The 21,983-nt window shown below is 46.3% G+C and overlaps 1 protein-coding gene and 2 non-coding genes across 4 annotated transcripts in view; 2 read left to right on the top strand and 1 right to left on the bottom strand.

Moving 5' to 3' along the window:
* ASS1 (argininosuccinate synthase 1) overlaps positions 1 to 21,983 on the top strand; it is a 142,724-nt gene that overhangs the window by 99,277 nt on the left and 21,464 nt on the right. For both annotated transcript variants that reach the window (XM_089669039.1, XM_089669040.1), the window contains one exon: positions 18,297 to 18,428. In XM_089669039.1, coding sequence (XP_089525165.1) covers positions 18,297 to 18,428 — 132 coding nt within the window. The remainder of the gene's footprint in view (positions 1 to 18,296; positions 18,429 to 21,983) is intronic.
* On the bottom strand, positions 12,269 to 12,375 carry LOC149469505 (U6 spliceosomal RNA). The gene has a single exon (XR_016311572.1). It is a non-coding gene; the product is annotated as a U6 spliceosomal RNA (small nuclear RNA).
* Positions 19,843 to 19,944, top strand: LOC149469504 (U6 spliceosomal RNA). Its single transcript, XR_016311571.1, has one exon. It is a non-coding gene; the product is annotated as a U6 spliceosomal RNA (small nuclear RNA).

Genomic DNA, 21,983 nt, shown 5'->3' with positions numbered 1-21,983 from the left:
ATTGCAGAAAAAGCGCTCAAGTCGCACCGATTTCAACTGTGCCACATTGGCAAATGGGGTGCAACATGCCATACGACTTTGATCTGTCAAGTCACATGACTAGTTGCACCCGGTGTGAATGGGGGCTAAGGGCTCAATTACATTTGGGATTAAGATCCACTTATGGCAAGCTTTAGAGTGATAACGCTGCTATACCTTAGATTGTACGCACCTTGACGGTTAGGGACTGATGTGAATGTACAATATATATGTAAAGTGCTGAGTAAATTGATGGCACTATATAAGTACCTGAAAGAAATAAATAAATATTCCATAGATAAAGCACAATTAGTATGAGGTGGTAACGAAATGTTTCAAGACTAGTTTTGTAACACGCCAACAGATGGCAGCACAAGGCTGCACATAAAGTCGCAGGGAGCACCAACCTTCATAAGTCAGTGCGCCTAAAGACATTATCCTGTGTACATCGGGAGCTGTGCAACTGGTGCTATCATGACCATGTGTGTTACTAGGTCTGCTAGTTCATGGACAGCAAGTTAGAACAAAGAGCAAACATGAAATTCTGCATGAAATTGGGCAAATTGCTGGATCTCCGCAATGTTGTCAAAACGGCCACCTTTGAGCTGCAGCTTCATCTTCAGGAAGTGGATATTTTTGGGGGCTCAGCTCGCTGAAGATCTTCTGATTGCCCGTCGTTTTCCAGTGATGTTCTTCCGCTCTTCAAGCACGTGTGCCACTCAAAACACCTCAGACAACTGATTGCAGCATCACCATAAACTTGCCAAATCATTTCAAATGTCTCTGTGGCAGGTTTTGCCCAGTTTCACGCAGAATTTCACGTTTGCTATTTGTTTTAACTTGCTGTTCATGATGAAATGGCAGATGTGGTAACACACGTGGTCAGAATAGCGCGAGTTGCACAGCTCCCGATGTACGCAGGACCTTGTCTTTTGGCACACTGACTTATGAAGGTCTGTGCTCCCTGTGACTATGCGTGCAGCCTTGTGCTGCCATCTGTTGGCTTGTTACAAAACTAGTCTCTTTACAAACTTTTTAATACCACCTCCTGAATGCTGTCACCCTAAGACATAAAATGGGCTACTAGCAGCATCACCAGCTGAAAATAAAGGAAAAAGCCTGAAAAAAAAAAGACGATTGTGGTCACCACCTCTAAAGAGCTGTCATGTATTAATTTTCTTGGCTTTAGATATGCTTTAAATACTTTGAGTCACTGACCTTGAACAATCAAATTAGAAGGCCATATTGAGGAAATGCTGAGCCCCATACTTGTTCTCGGTCATTAACCGCATGCCGCCCAGCCACTGTACATATACGGCGGCAGGGCGGCACTCACAGGCAAAACCACGTTTTAAGACGTGTGTTTTGTAAACAAATAGGGGGCACGCGCGAGGCGCGCCGCCGCCCTATTTTTCCCGCAGTTCTCTGCCACAGATGTCAGTCGCCGGGTCACAGCTGCTCCTTAGCGGCTATGTCCCGGCGATTGGCGGCAAACCGTGACAGACAGCACAGCTGCAGTAGCTGTGCTGTCTATCACTTCCCTGACAGCTCGAGGATGAGCTGATCGAGAAAGAACAGTTTCTCTTTCTCGATCAGCCTTGTCCCGCCCAGCACACACCCCCGCCCCCTAGTAAAACACTCCCCTCACTCCTATAACCCTTCCCTGCAAAATAAAGTTAACCCCTTCCTCCCCAGTGCCATTAGTACAGTGTCAGTGTTTTTTTTTTTTTTTTTTTTTTTTTTTGCACTGATCACTGTATTAGTGTTTTTGGGGATGTCAGTGACTCCAAGTCAGTACCCCCCAACGTCAAAATGTCCGCCGCAGTCCCGCCATAAGTCGCTGGTCGCTGCCATAAGTCCCTGATCGCCGCCATAATTCGCTGATCGCCGCCATTATCAGTATAAAAAACCCCCTAAAAATCCCAGTATCTTTCCCGCCACTTGTAAACGCTATAACTTTCACGTAAACCAATTAATTTACACGTATTGGGTTTTTTTTAGCAAAGACATGTCGCAGAATGCATTTTGGCAGAAATTTATGACTAAATTTGATTTTTGCATTTTTTTTTTTTACTGGACATGTTTTATAGCAAAAAGTCCAAAATATTGTTTTTTTTTCCTCAGCGCAAAAAATAAAAACCGCACAGGCGATCAAATACCACCGAAAGAAAGCTCAATTTGTGGGGAAAAAAAGGATGTAAATTTCATTTATGTACCTATTGTATGACCGCGTAATTGTTTGTTAAACTAGCGCAGCGCTGTATAGCAAAAAAATGGCGTAAATTGCAGTATTTATACCATAGTTTGCAGACGCTATAACTTCCACACAAAGCAATCAATATACACTTATTGGGATTTTTTTTAACAAAAACATGGAGCAAAATACATTTTGGCCTAAATAACCAACTTTGAGTTTACTATATATTTTTTATAGCTAAAAATAAAAAATATTGTTTTTCTTCAAAATTTTTGGCCTTTTTTTGTTTATAGCGTGAAAAATAAAAAGCGCACAGATGATCAAATACCACCGAAAGAAAGCTCTATTTGTGTGAAAAAAAGGACGTAAATTTTGTTTGGGTGCAGCATTGCATGACCGCGCAATTATCAGTTGAATTAGTGCAGCGCCAAGTAGCAAAGAGAGGTCTGGTCATTAAGGGGGGTAAATCCTCAGGAGCTCAAGTGGTTAAGGCTAGGTTTAGAAGTGTGGCTAAGATTGGCATGTCTCTGAAAAGAGAGCCACATTGGATTGCTTTTCAAAGGCGCTCGACTCCATACCACTGCCCTCCAACTGTTTGCATTGCACGTGGTTGCAAGGCATTTGCAGTTTGGCCCCATTTTACTTAAATGGGTCATGTTCATTGCTGCAGCATGTATACTCCCCCTCTGCAATTTAAGGGGGGCGTTAGGAGACGGTAAAAACACAGCTCAGCTTCCTATTTTTAGTGGCACTCATCCACAAGTGTAAATAAGCCCCTAGTTAGCATTGAAGCCACTGGATCAGCATGACAGGCGGCAGTCTATGTTCTCTTCATGGCACATTATGGCCGTATATCTTGCACCTCCTACATGGGTGAACAGCGCAAGTCATGGTAATCGAGATCCTGTAATGGCGGCTGTGTGGGAGGTATCTGTCTCCCGTCCTCGGCATGGTTCTGTCGGCATATACAACCTGCTGCTTTCTCACTGCAGACAGCTGTCACAGCATTGAAAATATAAGACTGCGTCTGCCCCCCTTTCCTCCGCAGCCCGCTGTGAGCCTGAAAAGAAACTTATATATGGAAAAGAAAAAATGTTGACAAATAACACAGATATTATTTTTTTTCATGTTGTTGTGATAACTTAATCACTTTCCCAGAATCCACCGCTGCCTCGCCTTGTTATACTATGCTGCCCGTGTCAGGTAAATGTAAAGCAACGGCATGAATGATTCCCTGGGAGTCAAGGCAAAGAAAGGGTTTCTTGGCAATCACAGACAGGTGTCATTTATCTAGTCATGGAGGGAATTTCATTGGTTGAGGCATTGTGCTACATCTCCCTGTTGTTTGATATTGCACCCCCGTAAAACAGATCTTTTAGGGCTCGTTTACACTTGCTTCAAATTGTGGCATTGGAAATACTTTTGTAAAGTGCTCTCAATGCCAATCAAAACACCTGTCACTAAATAAAATGGTTGCCTTACAGTCCTGTTCACACTGTTGTTTGCTTTGCTTCAAAAATATGCCCCCTTATAGCTTTCTTGGTGCTTCAAAGCGTCTCCAAAGCCTCTATAGAAGTCTAACACAATGCTCAATAGCAGCATTTGAGGGGCATTTATTCAGAGATGGCTTTGCTTTATTTTGGAGATATTACAGGTATGAGATATCCCAGGAAGCACCGGGAAACCAACGAACAAACCAGAAAAACATCAGTAGTCACTTCTGTTTCAAATGTATATGTTCTGTAAGTGTCTGGTGCGGACATCACAACTGGTGTGTAGCGTGGTGCAGCAGAAACGTGAGGAGCGGAGCAACTAGCAGATGTCATACGTGGGAGCAATATAGTGAGAGGTGAGCGGGAACCAGAGAGAAGAGGATCAGCAAACCAGAGGATCAGCAGAACAGGGGGTTCCTACTGAGTGGGGGATCAGCAGAGCTAAGGGTCACCACTGAACAGCGAATCAGCAGAGCTGGAGGTACAGCTGAATGAGTTATCTGCTGAATGAGGATACTAATCAACTGGGGATCTGCTGAGTGGGGGTACCAGTGTGCTGGAGATCTGCTGAACTGGGGTACTAATGAGTTGGGGATCTGCTGAGTGGGGGTATCAGTGTGCTGGAGATCTGCTGAACTGGGGGTACTAATGAGTTGGGGATCTGCTGAGTAGGGGTACCAGTGTGCTGGGTATCTGCTTAACTGGGGTACTAATGAGTTGGGGATCTGCTGTGTGGGGGTTCCAGTGTGCTGGAGATTTGCTGAATGGGGTACTAATGAGTTGGGGATCTGCTGGGTAGGGGTACCAGTGTGCTGGGTATCTGCTGAACTGGGGTACTAATGAGTTGGGGATCTGCTGAGTGGGGGTTCCATTGTGCTGGAAATTTGCTGAACTGGGGTACTAATGAGTTGGGGATCTGCTGAGTGGGGGTTCCAGTGTGCTGGAGATCTGCTGAGCGAAGGTATTGGCTTAAAAAAACTTCACAGAAGTCACAAAAAATGTGTGTGGAATTAGTAGGCGCTTTAATGTGTTAACATCAAAGCAAGTGTAAATGAGCCCTAACTCCTTCCTGTAACCGAACACTCATCATCCTTGAATCGGGGTATATATGCACAGTTTTTTGGTTTTTTTTTTTATTCAACCAGTGGGTTGAATGGGAAAAAAAAAACTGACAGATCCCTGCTTCTGCACTAGTGATGTGGGTCCAGGGATCTCCCCCGCCACACTAATGTATTCTGACAGCGGTGACTCCTCCCCAGTCAGAATACACAGATAAGTGCTGCAGTCAATGGCTCCAAGCCCTTATCAAATGCTGGTTTACGAGCCCGACGATTCGTTCGTAAGACCTGCTGAACCGGCCCACCTTTGGTATGTTTGTACCAGGCTTTACTGTCCTTGTGCCCAGTGGTGTATTTAGGTTTTCTGGTGCCCTAAGCAAGACTAAAATCAGGCACCCCCCCAATCTAAACTTGTCCCACCTCCTTCCTGTTTAGGATCCACCCCTTCCTCTTTAGGCTCCACCTTTTTATTAGAGATCCACCCCTTCAGAGTAGGGGGTTATTGTTTAGGGTGGAGAGACAGGGAGGGGGGTTATTGTGTAGGGTTGGGAGGGGGGGTTATTGTGTAGGGTTGAGAGGTTGGAAGGGGGGGTTAATGTGTAGGGTTGAGAGGTTGGGAGGGGGGGTTATTGTGTAGGGTGAGGAGGGGGTTATTGTTGAGGGGGGTTATTGTTAAGGGTGGAGAGGCGGGGAGGAGGAAGGGGGTTTTTTGGAGTTTGGGAACCCCACAGCTGCCAATCACTGCCCTGCATTACAGCATCCAGCAGACCTACCCTCCCTCCTTCAAGAAGTTCTGCAGCAGCTGAGACACCCAGGGAAAGTTGTCAGAGGTGAGGGGGAGCCTGGCTCAGGGCAGGACACCTTGCCACCAGGACACACTACTCACTGGACACAGCAGATTCACCACGCAGCTTCCCTGGTGATGGGAACAGCAGGTCGCCTGGAAGAGGCTCTGACTGAGCTAAGGATGTGGGGGTGGTGTGGGAGGGACAGGGCTAGTAGAGGAGACACTCCTGACAGTATCATCCATGGGTGCAGTGTATGTAAGAGGTCCATTTTCACTGATTACTTTACACCTATGCATGACACTGGCCTGGGGGCGGCACCACCCACCTAAAAAATACTGCCCAAAGCAAACGCCTTGTTTGCTTCACAGTAGATATGCTCCTGCTTGTGACCCCTGAACTAAACCCAATTCTAAGCATAATCTTCACACTAACACTCTGTGAAACCTTCACATTAAACCTCCCTATTATTCTCACACTTGCCTTCCCTTTCACACCAACACTAACCCTCCAATCAACCCTCTCTGTGTAACCCTAAACGGGGCAGCACAGTGGCTAAATGGTTAGCATTTCCTCCTGGCAGTACTAGGGCTGTTGGTTTGAATCCCGACCATGGTACCACCTGCCTGGAGTTTGCATTATTATTATTATTATTATTACTACGAGTTTATATAGCGCCAAAGGGTTTGCTCAGCGCTGTACAATAGGGGGGGACAATACATGGCACAGTACAACAAAGACAGACAGCGTACGAGGGGTAAGAGGGCCCTACTCTTACGAGCTTACAATCTAGGAGGGAGGGGGTAAAGGTACAGTAGGAAGTGGCTGGGGGGGATGAAGTGGTAGGAGGAATGAGGGAGGATGGCCGTTAGGTGAGGGTGGGGTAGGCTTCCCTGAAGAGATGGGTTTTGAGGGAGCGCCTGAATGTGAATAGAGAAGGCGACAGTCTGATGGATTGGGGCAGTGAGTTCCAGAGGATGGGGGAGGACCTGGAGAAGTCCTGCAGTCGTGCATGGGAGGAGGAGACCAGGGAGCAGGATAGAAGGAGGTCCTGTGAGGAGCGAAGGGTACGGGTAGGGTGGTACCTGGTGATCAGATTGGTGAGGTAGTCAGGGGCAGTGTTGTGAACGGCTTTGTAGGTCAGGGTAAGGAGTTTAAATTTGATGCGTTGGGCAATCGGGAGCCAGTGGAGGGAGAGGCAGAGGGGGGTGGCAGAGGTGGAGCGGGTGGTAAGGTGGATGAGTCTGGCAGCTGAGTTCAGGATGGTCTGGAGCGGGGAGAGCCTGCACTTGGGTAGGCCAGTGAGGAGGGAGTTGCAGTAGTCAAGGCGTGAGATGATGAGGGAGTGTACTAGAAGTTTGGTGGTGTCTGGGGTGAGGAAGGAGCGGATCTTGGCAATGTTGCGAAGATGGAGCCTGCATGTGTTTGTGAGTGATTTGACATGCGGTTGGAGGGAGAGGTTCGCGTCAAGAATGACGCCAAGGACTTTGGCTTGCGGGGCGGAAGTGATAGTGGAGTTGTTGGTGATGATGGATAGGATGGGGGGGGGGGGTGTGGGCAGGGGGAAAGACGAGAAGCTCGGTTTTGGAGAGGTTAATCTTGAGGAAATGTAGCGACATCCAGTCTGAGATGTCATTTAGGAGGTGAGTGATGCGGGCGGAGATAGTGGGGGTGAGGTGAGGGGTGGAGAGGTAGATTTGGGTGTCGTCAGCATAGAGGTGATAGTTGAAGCCATGAGATTGTATGAGTTTGCCCAGGGAGGAGGTGTAGATGGAGAAGAGAAGGGGTCCAAGGACAGAGCCTTGGGGGACCCCAACAGAGAGGGGGAGGGAGGGGGAGGTGGCACCATTGTAGGTGACACTGAAGGAGCGTCAAGATAGGTAGGATGAGAACCAAGAGAGAGCAGCATCTCCGATGCCAAGGGAGAGTAGTTTATTAAGAAGGAGGGGGTGGTCAACTGTGTCGAAGGCCGCAGAGAGGTCCAGGAGAAGGAGGACAGAGTAGTCGCCCTTGGCTTTGGCGTTGAGTAGGTCGTTAGTGATTTTGAGGAGGGCGGTTTCAGTGGAGTGTAGGGGACGGAAGCCGGACTGTAGAGGGTCAAGGAGGTTATTGTCAGTAAGGTGGGAGCTTAGGCGATCGTAGACTAAGCGTTCAAGGAGCTTGGAGGTGAGTGGCAGCAGGGAGATGGGTCTGAGGTTGTTGGGGTCCGCGGGATCCAGGGAGGGCTTTTTGAGGATGGGGGTGATATGCGCGTGCTTTAGGGGGGAGGGGAATACGCCAGTAGAGAGGGAGAGATTGAAGATGTGGGTGAGGGAGCGGATGAGGGAAGAGGGGGGTGACCGGAGGAGTTGAGAGGGGATAGGGTCCAGGGGGCAGGTAGTGAGGCGGGCTTTTGAGAGGACTTTGGCGACTTCCTCAGTAGTGACAGGGCTGAGGGAGTGCAGTGCGGGGGGGGTTATGGTGGGCGGGGCATTGGGAGAGGAGGGGGGCAGTGCGGTTGTGAGGGCAGAGGAGGGGGGAGATGAAGGGGTGACGGGGGCGAGGAGGCTAGGTGGGGAGGTAGATTGCAAGTTGACGATGTCCTTACGGATAGCGTCAATCTTGTTGTGGAAATGGGTGGCAATTTCGTGGGCGGTGAGAGAGGTACTGAGTGGAGGAGGGGGGGGGGGAGAGCAGGGAGTTGAAGGTGGAGAAGAGTCGGCGGGGGCAGGAGGAGAGGGTGTTTATTAGGTTAACAAAGTAGGCCTGCTTGGCGGCGTGGAGGGAGGAGGTGTAGATAAGAAATGCAGATTTGTAGAGGGAGAAAGTATGAGGGGACCTGGTTTTGCGCCACAGTCTCTCCAGTGCGCGACTGCGACGTTTGAGGCGTTTAGTGCCGTCGGTCTGCCAGGGTTGAAGCGGTCTGGGTTTGATGATGCGTGTGGTAAGGGGTGCCAGAGAGTCTAGGGCAGCTGACAGTGAGTCATTGTACAAGGTGGTGGCTATGTCAGGACATGACAGTGAGAGGATGCTGTCGTGTAGGCAGTCGGCGGCAGAGTGGAGGGGGGCCGGGTTTACATTTACGTTTGCATGTTCTCCCTGTGCCTGCTTTGGTTTCCTTTGGGTGTTCTTGTTTCCTCCCACACTCCAAAGACATGCTGGTAGGTTAATTGGCTCCTAGCTAAAAAAAAATTGGCCCTGGTATGTGTATGTATGACAGTGATTTAGGGATTGTACTCTCCTTGAGGGTTAGGGACTGATGCGAATGTAATATACAGTATATATATATATATATATATATATATATATATATATATATATATATATATATATTTATATATTAGTACAATTGGCGCTAGATAAGTACCTGTAATAAATAAAATAAACCTAACCCTCCCTGTAACCTTCCTCCAAAAATGTGAACAAAATGTGACCGCATGAAAGAAGTTAGTTTGAAATCTTTGCAATTTATTAAAAATAAAAAAAAAAAAAAAAACACATGTACATAAGTATTCACAACCTTTGCGATGACACTCAAAATTGATCTCTGGTGCATTCTGTTCCCACTGATCATCCTCGAGATGTTTCCACAACTTGATTGGAGTCCACCTGTGAGAAATTCAGTTGATTGGACATGATTAGGAAAGACATAAATCTGTCTATATAAGGTCCCACAGTTAACAGTGCATGTCAGAGCGCAAACCAAGCCATGAAGTCCAAGGAATTGTCCATAGACCTCAGACAGGATTGTATCAAGGCATAGATCTGGGGAAGGGTACAGAAAAAATTCTGCAGCATTGAAGGTCCCAAGGAGCACAGTGGCCTCCATCTGTGAATGGAAGAAGTTTGGAAGCACCAGGAATCTTCTGCCCGGCCAAAATGAGCAATCGAGGGAGAAGGGCCTTGGCCAGGGAGGTAACCATGCACCCGACGGTCACTCTGAAAGAGCTCCAGCGTTTCTCTGTGGAGAGAGGAGAACCTTCCAGAAGAACAACCATCTCTGCAGCACTCCACTAATCAGGCCTGTAAGGTAGAGTGGCCAGACAGAAGCCACTTCTCAGTAAAAGGCAAATGGCAGCCTGCCTGGAGTTTACCAAAATGCACCTGAGGGACTCTCAGACCATGACAAACAAAACTCTCTGGTCTGATGAAACAAAGATTGAACTCTTTGGCTTGAATGCCAAGCGTCATGTCTGGAGGAAACCAGGCACCACTCACCACCTGGCCAATACCATCCCTACAGTGAAGCATGGTGGTGGCAGCATCATGCTGTGGGAATGTTTTTAAGCGACAGGAACTGGGAGACTAGTCGGGATCGAAGGAGAGATGAATACAGCAATATACAGAGACATCCTTGATGAAAACCTGTTCCAGAGTGCTCTGGACCTTAGACCGGGGCAACGGTTCATCTTTCAACAGGACAGCGACCCTAAGCCCACAGCCCACATAACAAAGGAGTGGCTATGGGACAACTCTGTGAATGTCCTGGAGTGGCCCAGCCAGAGCCCAGACTTGAACCCGATTGAACATCTATGGAGAGATCTAAATATGGCTGTGCACCGACGCTCCCCATCCAACCTGATGGAGCTTGAGAGGTACTGCAAAGAAGAATGGGAGAAATTGCCCTAAAATATGTGTGCCAAGCTTGTAGCATCATACTCAAAACGACTTGAGGCTGTAATTGGTGCTAAAGGTGCTTCCAACAAAGTATTGAGCAAAGGCTGTGAATACTTATGTACATATGGTTTTATTATTTTTAATAAATTGCAAAGATTTCTAAACTAACTTCTTTCATGTTGAGGAAAAAAATGAATTTAATCCATTTTGGAATAAGACAATAAAATGTGGCAAAAGTTAAGAGCTACGAAGACTTTCTGGATGCCCTGTATATCCTTATCTGTGAGCCCTTGTATCTTCTCCATGTTCCCATTGCCTTCCTACAGCTACTGTCTTACCAAACACAGCCTATTAATGTCTGGAGGCCGATCCTGTAGATGGAAAAGACGGGAGTAGACGGGTCTGTTTTCCCAACGCTGGACTTCGGCAGAGTCTATTGAGAGTAAATTTGTAGACTCACTAAAATAGGAAGGTTTTAACCTCCTCACCTCAGTTGCCAGTTTTGCGGCTGACTTAGCAGGAAATCTCTTGTGACAACGGCAGTCTTTAATAAGCTTTCAAGATGTCACCTGGGTCAGCGGCAAATAGAATTCTCCGCTGGAGAGTAAAAGAGTTGTGAAATTAACGGACATCTCACTATCGCTAAGCAGTTCAACTAAAACATGGACATGGGAAAATTGGGCCTAGATATGGACCTGAGATGGGATGGGGACAGTGTTCGTCTGCTTAGGTGTGTAGGAGCTGTTATTGATGACTTAAAGTTGAATTCCAGGCAAAATAGCTCAATGCGTTGTTTTATTTACAGATATGAGAGCTGCTTTATTTGCCAAAAGGATGTGTATTTCTGTCCATCCAGTCTTGAGATTAACAACGTTCTGCCACACAGTACAGCCCTGGCGAGAAGGGGATCTGATCCTTCTCTGCTGAAGTTTGTTACAGGTCTCCTTCCCACCCCCAGCTTGTGGCTGGACTGGAAGAAGAAAAGCAGCATACTGATGAGTTCATTACTCTGTCACTTTGTTCTCTTCTCCTGTCAGCGTGCTCCTTGCACTGCAATACACTTAATTGGCTCCTTGTGCTGCTTCTCCTGGCCCCTCTCTACGTTCTGCTGTACAGGGGCTGCTACAAAGTCAGATCCAGGTACTAAAGCTGACCACAGATGGGTATTTTGTTTTCATTCAGCCAGCGTGAATGCAGGGAAAGGTTCCTGCTGTACTGTATCTTTAGAGTGCACTTAAAAAAAAAAATACATTTAGGGATGTATTAGGGCTCATCACACAGGCAGCTGGAGGGTGGCAAAAATTGTTGGTTGAGCTGGGGGGGCTGTACACATGCCATAGTAAACATTATACCCCACATCACATTCGGCAGGCAGTACAGCTGCCAAGCATGACCCATTCAGGTGCAGTCTATTTTCTTCACTGCAGGTGGCGCTTGTCCACAGCAGCAATGAAGATGGGGGAGGAAGTCAAGGCGAACCTAGTTCCTCTATGAATTCCTCGTTCGATGGGAGGTGGCTATCCAATTGGATGCTGCCACCCAATGTGACTTTGGTAGCCATCTTGGGTCAGGCAGAGTCTATTTAAGACCCTGGCCCCCAGGTTTGGCATGCTTTTTTTGCAAGTGCTAGTGCAGGGAACAGGATATCTGTCAGGGACAGTGCTAGCATCAGGGAAAGGTTCTGGAGGAGCAGGGAAAGTGTAGGGATATGCCATCCTTCCTGGAAGCCTCTCCATTTGGGTACAGACGGGCCAGGCCGCATTCTGCTCCTTGAGACTGTTGCTGTCGGCACCCCAAGACTTCAGTCTATTGTCGCATCTCTGTTACATCTCATGAGAGTTCCTGGTTGGGTTGCTTTTCCGCCGGGCCTATTATGTAATGCTGGACTTGTTACAAAATATTGCAGTTACCGCACTTGGACTTGTGTGTTTCCTGCCAGCAGCACCCGTTGCTCCCACCTACACGCTGCATCCAACCGGCAAATGCATGTAATACAACTGGTGTTGACTTTTCAGAGTTAAAATAGGCCTTTAAGTTGCCTTCTGAGCAGTAATCCACTGCATATCGCTTCTTAGAGGGGCAGCGAGGACTGACGCAAGTGTCAACATGCCCTAAATTTTTACAAAGCTGCATTTATTTGTGCCTTTGGAGTTCATCCTTGTGCAGGGCCCATGCTAATCTTCTCTGTATCGTTCAAATTTTAGTATATGTGCTGCCGAAGCAAGAACAGAAAACTATTCTTAAAAACAATCCCTCCTCCTACCAGGGGCGGACTGACAACTCATGGGGCCCCCGGGCAATAGGGGATCATGGGGCCCCTGTGTCCTTGTCAAAACTCAAAAAAGCCTATGAAAAAAGTACCAGGGGCATCTCATGGGGTCTCCTACTGACCCCGGCCCTCGGGCAGTGCCCGAGTTTCCAAATGGTCAGTCCGCCCCTGGATACGGATCACAGCATCTTCCAAAATACGTCCTCAATAGAAGCTTGTACACTTTGTCCTGAGAGGTTCTTTTTCAGGCTTGTAGCTTGCAAGGACCTAAAGATTATTAATAAAGAAATGTTCAGTCTTGGCCTGGGTGTCACAAGATATCGGATTTGTGAACATGTGCTTCCCACCTCCTAATTGTATTGTACTGTCATCCTCATCCTGGGAGCAAATAAAGTCCACCCTTTCTGGGATCCAAAAATCAGTATGGTCTGATTTCATTTCTGCTTTAAGGTCCAGTCCATCCAAAACTGTTATTTCAGTGTTTGGTATATTCTGAACAGTTAAGCCCCTGACAGTTTCCCAAGTCTATCTTCGGATCTTCCCATACTGCAGACCTGTTTTGGCCATTATGAAGCGTTCCTACTCTGCATGCTGGATTTTTATTTACTTTGTTCTATGTTGGTGGTGGCACATGTAAAGATAGCTGGGAACACCCTGAACTTCCAGAACAGGATCAGGATAGTGAACTGTGGCAGGGAGGTCCCACTTTTGGAGCATGCAAGATATGCAAGAATCCTGGGGCTGGCTCAGTTCACCAGCAATTCTACATATAACTAAAAGAGTGGGCTGACCCTTTAATCAGCTGTACTGTTGTTGCTGCAGCCCAGGGCTGGAACAAGTTGCGGGCAGGAGGGGTGGCTGCCCTGGGCGCTGTGGTATCATGTGAGATGGGGGGCGCTGCTTAAAGAGTTTCTGCCACTACAAGCTGACAGGAGTAGTGACAGCAGCATCACTACTCCTGTCAGTTTATCATAGGAAGTAACAACCAAAATGAGGAGAGCAGAAGAGATCCGGGAGAAGGTGCGGGCTGTGCTCTCTCTCCCCTCCAGCTCCTCCTCCTGCCACTGCAGGACTCCTGAATCTGGACTGTCAGATTGGGACTGTGCAGGATTTCCTTACCTTCTTTAGTCTCTGCCCAGCATAGAGCAGGTAAGGAAACCTTGGTGGTCAAAGATTTATGCTGGGAGGGAGGATTTCAGCAGAGTGAGGATTTTTACTGAGAGTGGAGGGAATTATGGTTTGGGGAGAATTTTGACTTACGAGGGGAATATATGCTTAGGGGGTTAGAGTGCAGATTACTGCTTGTTTGTTCGTTTTTTTTTTTTGTTTTTTTTTAAGGGGGGGGATTTTTGTTGAAATGTAATGCTCATACATCTTGGGGGAGGGGATCTGCTGTAGTCTACACACATAATTCTCTTGGGTGCCGAAATAGTAAAAGTGCCAGGACAGATAACTATAGACAAAATAGTGTGGATGGATGAATCTTCTCTGTTGCTGGAGCTTACTATCAGAATAGCCCAATGGTGACAGAATGGGCAGCCACGAAATGAATTTAGTCAAATTCAGCATTAATCAGATGAAAATCTAGCCATGTATGGCAGACTTTAGGATCTAGTGCCAGGACAGATGACTAAAGATAAAAAATAGTGTGGATAGATGAATCTTCTCTGCTGGAGGTGACTGTCAGAATACCTGCTCAGCACCCCCATCTGATTGGATGCAGGTACTGTTAAATTGATATTTTTCCACCCAGCTCAATAAAAGTTGATCATTTAAATATTATTTTTCCATTTTGTTGCTTAAACTTTGCCTATTTTCGTATAATTTCAGATGCATTTTGGCCACATGATTTTCTGTGATAGGCTTACAATTCGAGTCTCTTGTGACCGACCTTTTCCTATTTGCCCTTTTGCCTTTCGATCATTTTTAATGTCTGGGTTTCTGTATAGCTCTGCCTTTTTTTATTCTTGGTTGCAGGTGCCAAGGTTTATGTATTTTTTGGGAAATTGGTAGGGAGGACTTGGCTCAGGCCTTATCTGCCATTAATTAGCCATAGTATGTTGCTGCTGTGTTTGAAGAAAAACCAATATCGAACAGATACATAGAATGGTTGGAATTAAAGCTGTATTTGAGGGCATTGTCCTTTGTTCAACACTTGCATTATGGGCTCCCTGATGTGAGCAAAAGTGTCCGGCGACCTGATCTGTTCATGTATGGCTCTATGTCTGGTGTTTCTCCATCTGTCAAGAAACTATCATAAGTACATTTGTAGTTTCATACAGGGTTTCTCAAAATGTGTTGGGTAGACTGCCATTGGTCTAGATCAGTGATCTACAAACTGGATGTGGCCCTTTGCTATCCTTTATCTGGCTCTTGGGGCACTTTTTCCTCCCAATGATATGCGGCACTATTTCTCCCACTGGCACAAACAGTGGGGCATAATTTCTGCCATTAATACTAATGATGGGGCACATTTCCTCCCACTGACACCAACAATGGCAAATTAATTCTTCCACTGATCCCAATGATGGGGCACTAATCCTCCTACTGTCCACCAACCCTGAGGTCATGTTTATTCTCACTGATGCTATGCCTGGAACATTTTCTCCCTCTACTGGCAACAATCCGACCCCTCTTCTTAAGGACAGTACACTGGCCCTTTGAAAAGTTTGGAGGCCAATGGTATATAGCAGAGGTCTTCAAACTTTCTAAACAAAGGGCCAGTTTACTGTCCTTTAGACTTTGTGAGGGCAGAACTGTGGCCTCTGTGAGTAGAAAATGCCCTGGCGTCAATGAGCGTATTGGTATTAGAGGGAGGAATAGTGCCCCATTGTTGGTATCCAGAGAAGGAAAAGTGTCCCATCCCTAGTGTCAGTGGGACAAATAGCACCTTGGACCGGTGCCCCAAAGGCCGGATAAAGGCAAGCAAAGGGCCACAGCTTGGAGACCACTGGGCTACATGCATGTGCCAGGTGGTCTATAACTATTGGTGGAAGGATATGCTGTCCTTGACAGAAGTTTGTGGCAGGTAGGTTGGGAAGTACACTGGCAACCAGAGACTATAAAGCCTGATAATTAAAGTGGTTTTCCACCTTGTCGACAAAAATTGAAAAGTCAGCAGCTGCAAATACTGTAGCTGCTGACTTTTAAAAAACACGCATTTACCAGGCCCAGGATCCAGTGCTGTCCTCACCCAATCTGGCTGTTTGCCAGTCTTTGGGTCCCCGGCATCCTAACTGTGGGCAGCCAGCTGTGACTCCTTGTGCACAAGTCGCACTGCCCTCGGTAATGGTCCTGCAGTCTCCTGGGACCTGTGATGTGTCCCAAGTGGCTGCGGGGAGAAGAGGTGGGAACTTCTGCTCCAATATCCTGGGCGGTCAGAGCAGAAGTGGGAGATGGTGCCTGTCAAAATCAGGTACCCGCTCACCCCCCCCCCCCCCCCAAACATGGCACAGGATAGGGGAAAGCGGAAGAAACAGGGAACTTCCCCCATTTGGGCAAAGTTCTGCTTTAAGCATTACAGGGAGGGGCAGCAAGGTGTACGGCAGTGAGAAGACTGAGGAAAGAGCCATCCTCTGAGAATCATGTCTGCCATTTGGTGATGATTTTTAGAGATGCAGGCATAAGCATTCTCCTGTATCTGAGTCTTATCAGATTCCGTGGACTTTGTGCTGCACTCTTTAGGGGCTTGTTTGGGTTATATGCAGTTAAACGCAGTATGAATACATATGCAAGAAAAATGAATGTATTTCAGTAAGCCTAGTTTACATCATGGCGGTGCTTTCTTGTGCAATATGCTTCATTTTTTCGCATGTAGACATATTTATTTATTTCAGGTACTTATATAGTGCCTTCAATTTATCATATCATGACTCAACTACTGCAACTCCCTCCTCACTGGCCTGCCTCACCGCTGGCTATCCCCGCTTCAGTCGATCCTGAATACGGCTGCCAGACTCATTCACCTTTCCAACCGCTCCATCTCCGCCACCCCCCTCTGCCAATCCCGCCACTGGCTTCCGATTGCGCATTGGATCAAATTCAAAATTCTAACACTGACGTACAAAGCTGTCCACCATACTGCTTTGAACGACATCACTGACCTAATATCCAAATACCGCCCAACACGCACACTCCGCTCCTCACAAGACCTCCTTCTCTCTAGTTCCCTGGTCTCCTCCTCCCATGCCCGCCTCCAGGAATTCTCCAGGGTGTCACCCATCCTCTGGAACTCCCTGCCCCAACCCATCAGATTATCACCTACTCTCCTCTCCTTCAGGCGCACCTTGAAAACCCATCTCTTCAGGGAAGCCTACCCCACGCCCTGCTAACCTGCCGATCTCCTCCACTCTTCCTACCACTCCATCCCCCACAGCTATCTCCTCCTGTACCACCATCCCCTCCCTCCTAGATTGTAAGCTCGAAAGAGCAGGGCCCTCAATCCCCTCATGTTTTGCATTGTATTGGTATTGTTCTGTCACATGTTCTGTCCCCCTTTGTAATGTACAGCGCTGAGCGAACTATTGGCGCTTTATAAATACTGTATAATAATAATAACCTACCAGCATGTCTTTGGAGTGTGGGAGGAAACCGGAGTACCCGAAGGAAACCCACGCAGGCACAGGGAGAACATGGAAACTCCAGGCAGGTGGTGCCGTGGCTGGGATTCGAACCAGCGACCCTAGTACTGCCAGGCGGAAGTGCTAACCATTTAGCCACTGTGCTGCCCAATATGGGAACTCACCTGAATGTACTGCAATGCATGTAAATGCATCTCTGTCAATAAAAAAAATAATTATAAAACACACTGCATATGCAATACAAATGTAAACTGAACACCGGGAATATGGTATAAATGAGCCCTTCGTGACCCACGGTTTAACAAACCCTGCTTTAAAGAAAACCTGTCGAGACAAATAAGTAGCTGCTGCTGATCTCTCCTGAAAATGTTAGTTACCTTCAATCTGACTATACTTGAGCCTGTTTGTTGACTGCCACTGAACTAAAGACAGCCAGGCATCTAGCATTTTCAGGAGTTTGGCAGTGTCACCCTCCCTATTAACTCCATGACAGGTTTCCTTTTAAACTAAACACATTTCAACGGTTGGAAGAGACATCCACATCTGCTGCATCAAATTTCTTTTCTGGCTCCATTTTCCAGCCATCGTTGGCTTGGCACACCACGTCAAGCAAGTTGGGGGGGCTTTTTGTCCAACATAGTTTTTCTGACAGCCACAGAATAAACCTGTCACCATAGCAGGCTCCTTTCCAAGTGTACGGACACTTATCTAAATGAGCAACGATCCTTAGGAGAGATCTGTCTAAGCTTTGTTGCCTGTTCTATAGCTCTCAGTCACAACGTGAGCCTCCAGGCTTCCAATCACTCCTGTTTTAAATAGTATTATTTCCGAAAAGCGCTTATGCTTGGGCGAAAGTGAGAGTGAAGTAGGGGGATTGCAAGGGAGGGGAGGCATGGAGGGGGTACAAAGAGAACTGTTATTTAAGGCCCTTCTTCCCTATGCCTCCTCTCCTGCTCTTGGGCTTTAATTACAGCCTTCCTGCGGGAGTCCAGTGGGCTCGAGACGGTGAAGCGATCAGTTCGTGAAACCTGTCATTTCAGCCTCTTCAAAAAAGGGGAATCTACACATTTTCACCACAAGGTGCGAAGTGGTCTGTCTTTGCCCCCAGCAGGGGAGTAATGACACATAACACTTTGCGGCAAGCTGAGAGTGAATGAAGTCGGACTGCAGTTCTGCTGTCACAGGGCTCATTAATAGTGTCATTTGACAGCAATTTCGGCTTCATGTATCCCTCTCTTATTCTTTCTCTTTTTTTTTTTTTTCTCTCCTCCCTCCCCATTCCTGAAAAAAAAATGTCTAGGTATCTACGAGACGCCGGCTGGAACCATACTGTATCAGGCTCACTTAGACATTGAGACGTTTACCATGGACCGAGAGGTGCGCAAAATAAAGCAGCAGCTGTCGCTGAGGTTTTCCGAGCAAGTCTACAATGGTACGTGACAACTCCAACTTCTGAAATGTGGCTGGACTTTTGAAGTTATAACAATGATAATGTGTGTTAAAGGAGAACTCCAACCTGAAGGCAAGAAGCAACGCATAATCATCTAAAGGTTAATCCTAGCTAAACAAGTGTGTGTAAAATTCCCAGATCTACTTTTCTGTATCACACCTCGCTGTATACAGTTTTCCTAAACAAATAATTTAAGCTGTTGCAAAGTTTCTTGTCTGGTGATTCTGCCAGTAACAGCACTTCCCATTGAAGGTTGACAACGTTAAGCTGCTGTCTCACAATTGTCAGTAATGTTGTCAGTCTTCTGCATGCTCCTTCAGTTGGCCATTTGGCTGCCTATCAGGTGTGCACATACCTCCTCCAAGGTCTGATAGGCATCCCAAATGAACTGTATACAGTGAGGCATGATGCCAAACGTACTAAAAATATAAAATAAGACACTGTTTTTCTCCTGTTGAGAGTAAACTAATGCATGTACACTTGTGACACACCCAGCCCTACAGTTTTATATGGATGTACTGTATTGGATTGGTAACATTTATTAAAGCCTTCAGTATTGCACACTCTTGCTGTCACCCCAACTCCTGATCCTTGGACTAGTAGTCAATATCATCCCAATGGCGACACCCACCTTGAGCTCATCAGTTGCTGTAATCATGGCAGCCAGGATGTTAGCATTTTCAGAAGGAGGTCAGATAAGGCAACATCGATCTATCTTTCAGAAACTGGACAAATTGTCAAACCCTTCTTTACATGTACATTTAAAAATGTCCACTCTCAGCATTATAGCATTCTTTCCTCTTGGCCCCAGTCATAGCTGAGCAGTGTCCACCATGCTGGAGTAGTAAATGCTAAATGTTCTTAAACTCCCTCCCTCCTCCTGCGTAACCTGCATTAAAAAAAAGGTGTGCATTTACCTTTTTTTTTTTTAATCCGGTCCGGTGACGCAGCAACTCCGGCTCCCCGTCTAAGAAAGCTGTCTAAGAAAGCACTCGACAACAACTGTAAATTCATAAAGCTGTGACGTCACCCATAGGCTTTTGTGATCTAGCCATTGGGGATACTCCCTCTTCTCCCCTGCAGCAACTGCTTTTTGACACAGGTGAGATCACGTGACCGGACCAGATTAAAAATCGGTAAGTACACAGATCTTTCATACAGGGTATGCAGGATAGGTAGGAGGCAGGGGCAGACTGACCATTTGGAAACACGTCACTGCCCGAGGGCCCGGGGTCAGTAAGGGGCCCTATGAGATGCCCTTTGGTACTGTTTTCATAGGCTTTTTTGAGTTTGGGCAAGGACACAGGGGCCCCATGATCCCCTATTGCCCGGGGGCCCCATGAGTTGTCAGTCCGCCCCTGGTAGGAGGAGGGATTGTTTTTAAGAATAGTTTTCTGTTCTAGCTTCGGCAGCACATATACTAAAATTTGAACGATACAGATTAGCATGGGCCCTGCACAAGGATGACACACAAATTCGTGAAGCGTTCCATATTTAAAAAAAAAAAAAATTTTTCTTTAAGTCCATTTTACTGCACAGTACCTCTCCCGTGGTTTATTAAGTCAGTAACCATCAGTCTATCTTCATTCCGCATTCAGTGATTTTTTCTTCATCTTCTGTCCCATGGTAGCAATAAAAACCTGGCATGGGTTTTAGCCCCTCCACATTCCACAAAAATGTTTTAAAAACTGACGGGTTCTAGCCTTTTCCTACTCTGGGACAGTAAGGACCCCAGGGCCCTTTTCATATGGGTGTCTTCATCAGATCCACCTGTCAGTTGTTCAGAAGGACCTAAACGGAAGATCATTGTTAGTCTATAGGCAAGTGGATGTAAACGGACATATGTTCGTTTACAACTGATTACCTCTATGTTGAAGTTATTATACAGGATTTATATCGTACCAACAGTTTGCTCAGCGCTTTACAATATAAAGGGAGACAATACAGTTCAATACAAGAGGGTTAGGAGGGCCCTGTTCCTTGGAGCTTACAATCTAAGAGTTTGCATCCTTATTCTGATTTTCTAGGCATAAATCTGACAGCTCAGAGGTAAAAGGATATACACAGACTCACATCCATATACATCCACCTGCCCGTAGACTTAATATGAATCCGTTAAAGAGAAAATGCAGCCTTTCCACTCCCCCCTAATATTTTTTTTCCCTTGCTTACCTGATATTGTGTTCTGCACAATAAGGCCACTCGCCTAGCCAGCGGATTCAGCGTTGACCTGATGGGATCCGCTTCACAGGTCCTGAGCTGACATATTGTCTCCTGACAGCTGCCGGCTGTTCTGGGTGCAGGCACCTTCTTACTGGGACTGCACATCATGCATCCCAGGAGACATCGGGGGCACCATGTCATTTACCTGAATGAATTCCAAAGGATGGGGAGAAGGCTGAGCCTTTTAATCCCAAAAAAGTAAATAATAAAAAAAAAAGACGATATTGGCGCTGCCGAGGGGAGCAGGATGGAGAGGAGGAGAGTTCACTGGAAGGATGAAGGTCTACTTTGAGTTCAAGAAGGAGGAAAAACTGAATGGACATGGATAGCATAGAAGTGACATTTGTTCCACTCTGCTCCTATTTAGCAGGGGATTCATGGATCTCCTACTGATTGGAATGGGTACCGCCTATGTGAAATGGGCCTAAATGTAAAAAATATCTTTGAAAACCAGGCTTGAGTTTTTCTGCTTCTCGCACTCTGTCTTAAACTAAAAAGAAAAATGTGGGTTGGAGACGCTAACTTTAAAGCGGCATTAAACCCGAAAAACTAAAATTGCAGCTTACCAGTCCTTCAATGTGATGGCTGCATTCGTTTTCGTTATTTATTTTCTTTTTCAATATTTTTATTAAAGAAGTTTTTGTTTTTATAATACAACAGTTATTTCCTTATTTTCACCTGGTGCCCCTACCAATAAGTCTGTCATTTTTTAACTTCCATGAACAGACCAAACTGTAAAGGAAAAGTAGCAGTTAGAAGGCTGAGACAAACCATTTACCACTGAGAGGGGTGCTTACAATGATCAGCTTTTATTCATTTATGTAAAACCTTTATCCCAAAAAGGAAAAAAACCTGTCGCTGTAACTTAAAGGGTTAGCTGGAGTTCGTTTTTAATGTGTTAGTCAAGTCCATATAAATCTGCTATTCGAACACCAGCAGTGACAATGCTGCTGTCTGAAGGTGTCTCTTGCTCCTCCAGCCAGAGTGGAGACACCCTAGGACAGGAGGTGTGTTATTGGCTGGGTCACCAGGTGAAAATAAAGGGGGTAAAAAAGCCTAAAAAAGAAAACTAATGCAGCCATCACACCTAAGAATTGATAAGCTGCAATTTAATACATTTTTGTTTTTAAGTTTCATACTGTTTTAACATTTAAGTACATGTTCTGTTACACAGAATGGAACTTCTAAAAATTGTTCAGTTTTACCCAATTTTTAATCCAAGTTAACAAACCTACCATGCATAGCATCCCAAAAAAACTCTACTGGATAACAAAGCTTGAATCTGATTGGGCGCAGTGGATTTGTATTATACCA

The sequence above is a fragment of the Staurois parvus genome, unplaced genomic scaffold (assembly GCF_062004578.1).
Source record: "Staurois parvus isolate SC_StPar_1 unplaced genomic scaffold, SC_StPar_1.0 ptg000068l, whole genome shotgun sequence".
Lineage (NCBI taxonomy): Eukaryota > Metazoa > Chordata > Amphibia > Anura > Ranidae > Staurois > Staurois parvus.
This window is presented reverse-complemented; position numbering and strand designations above follow the sequence as displayed.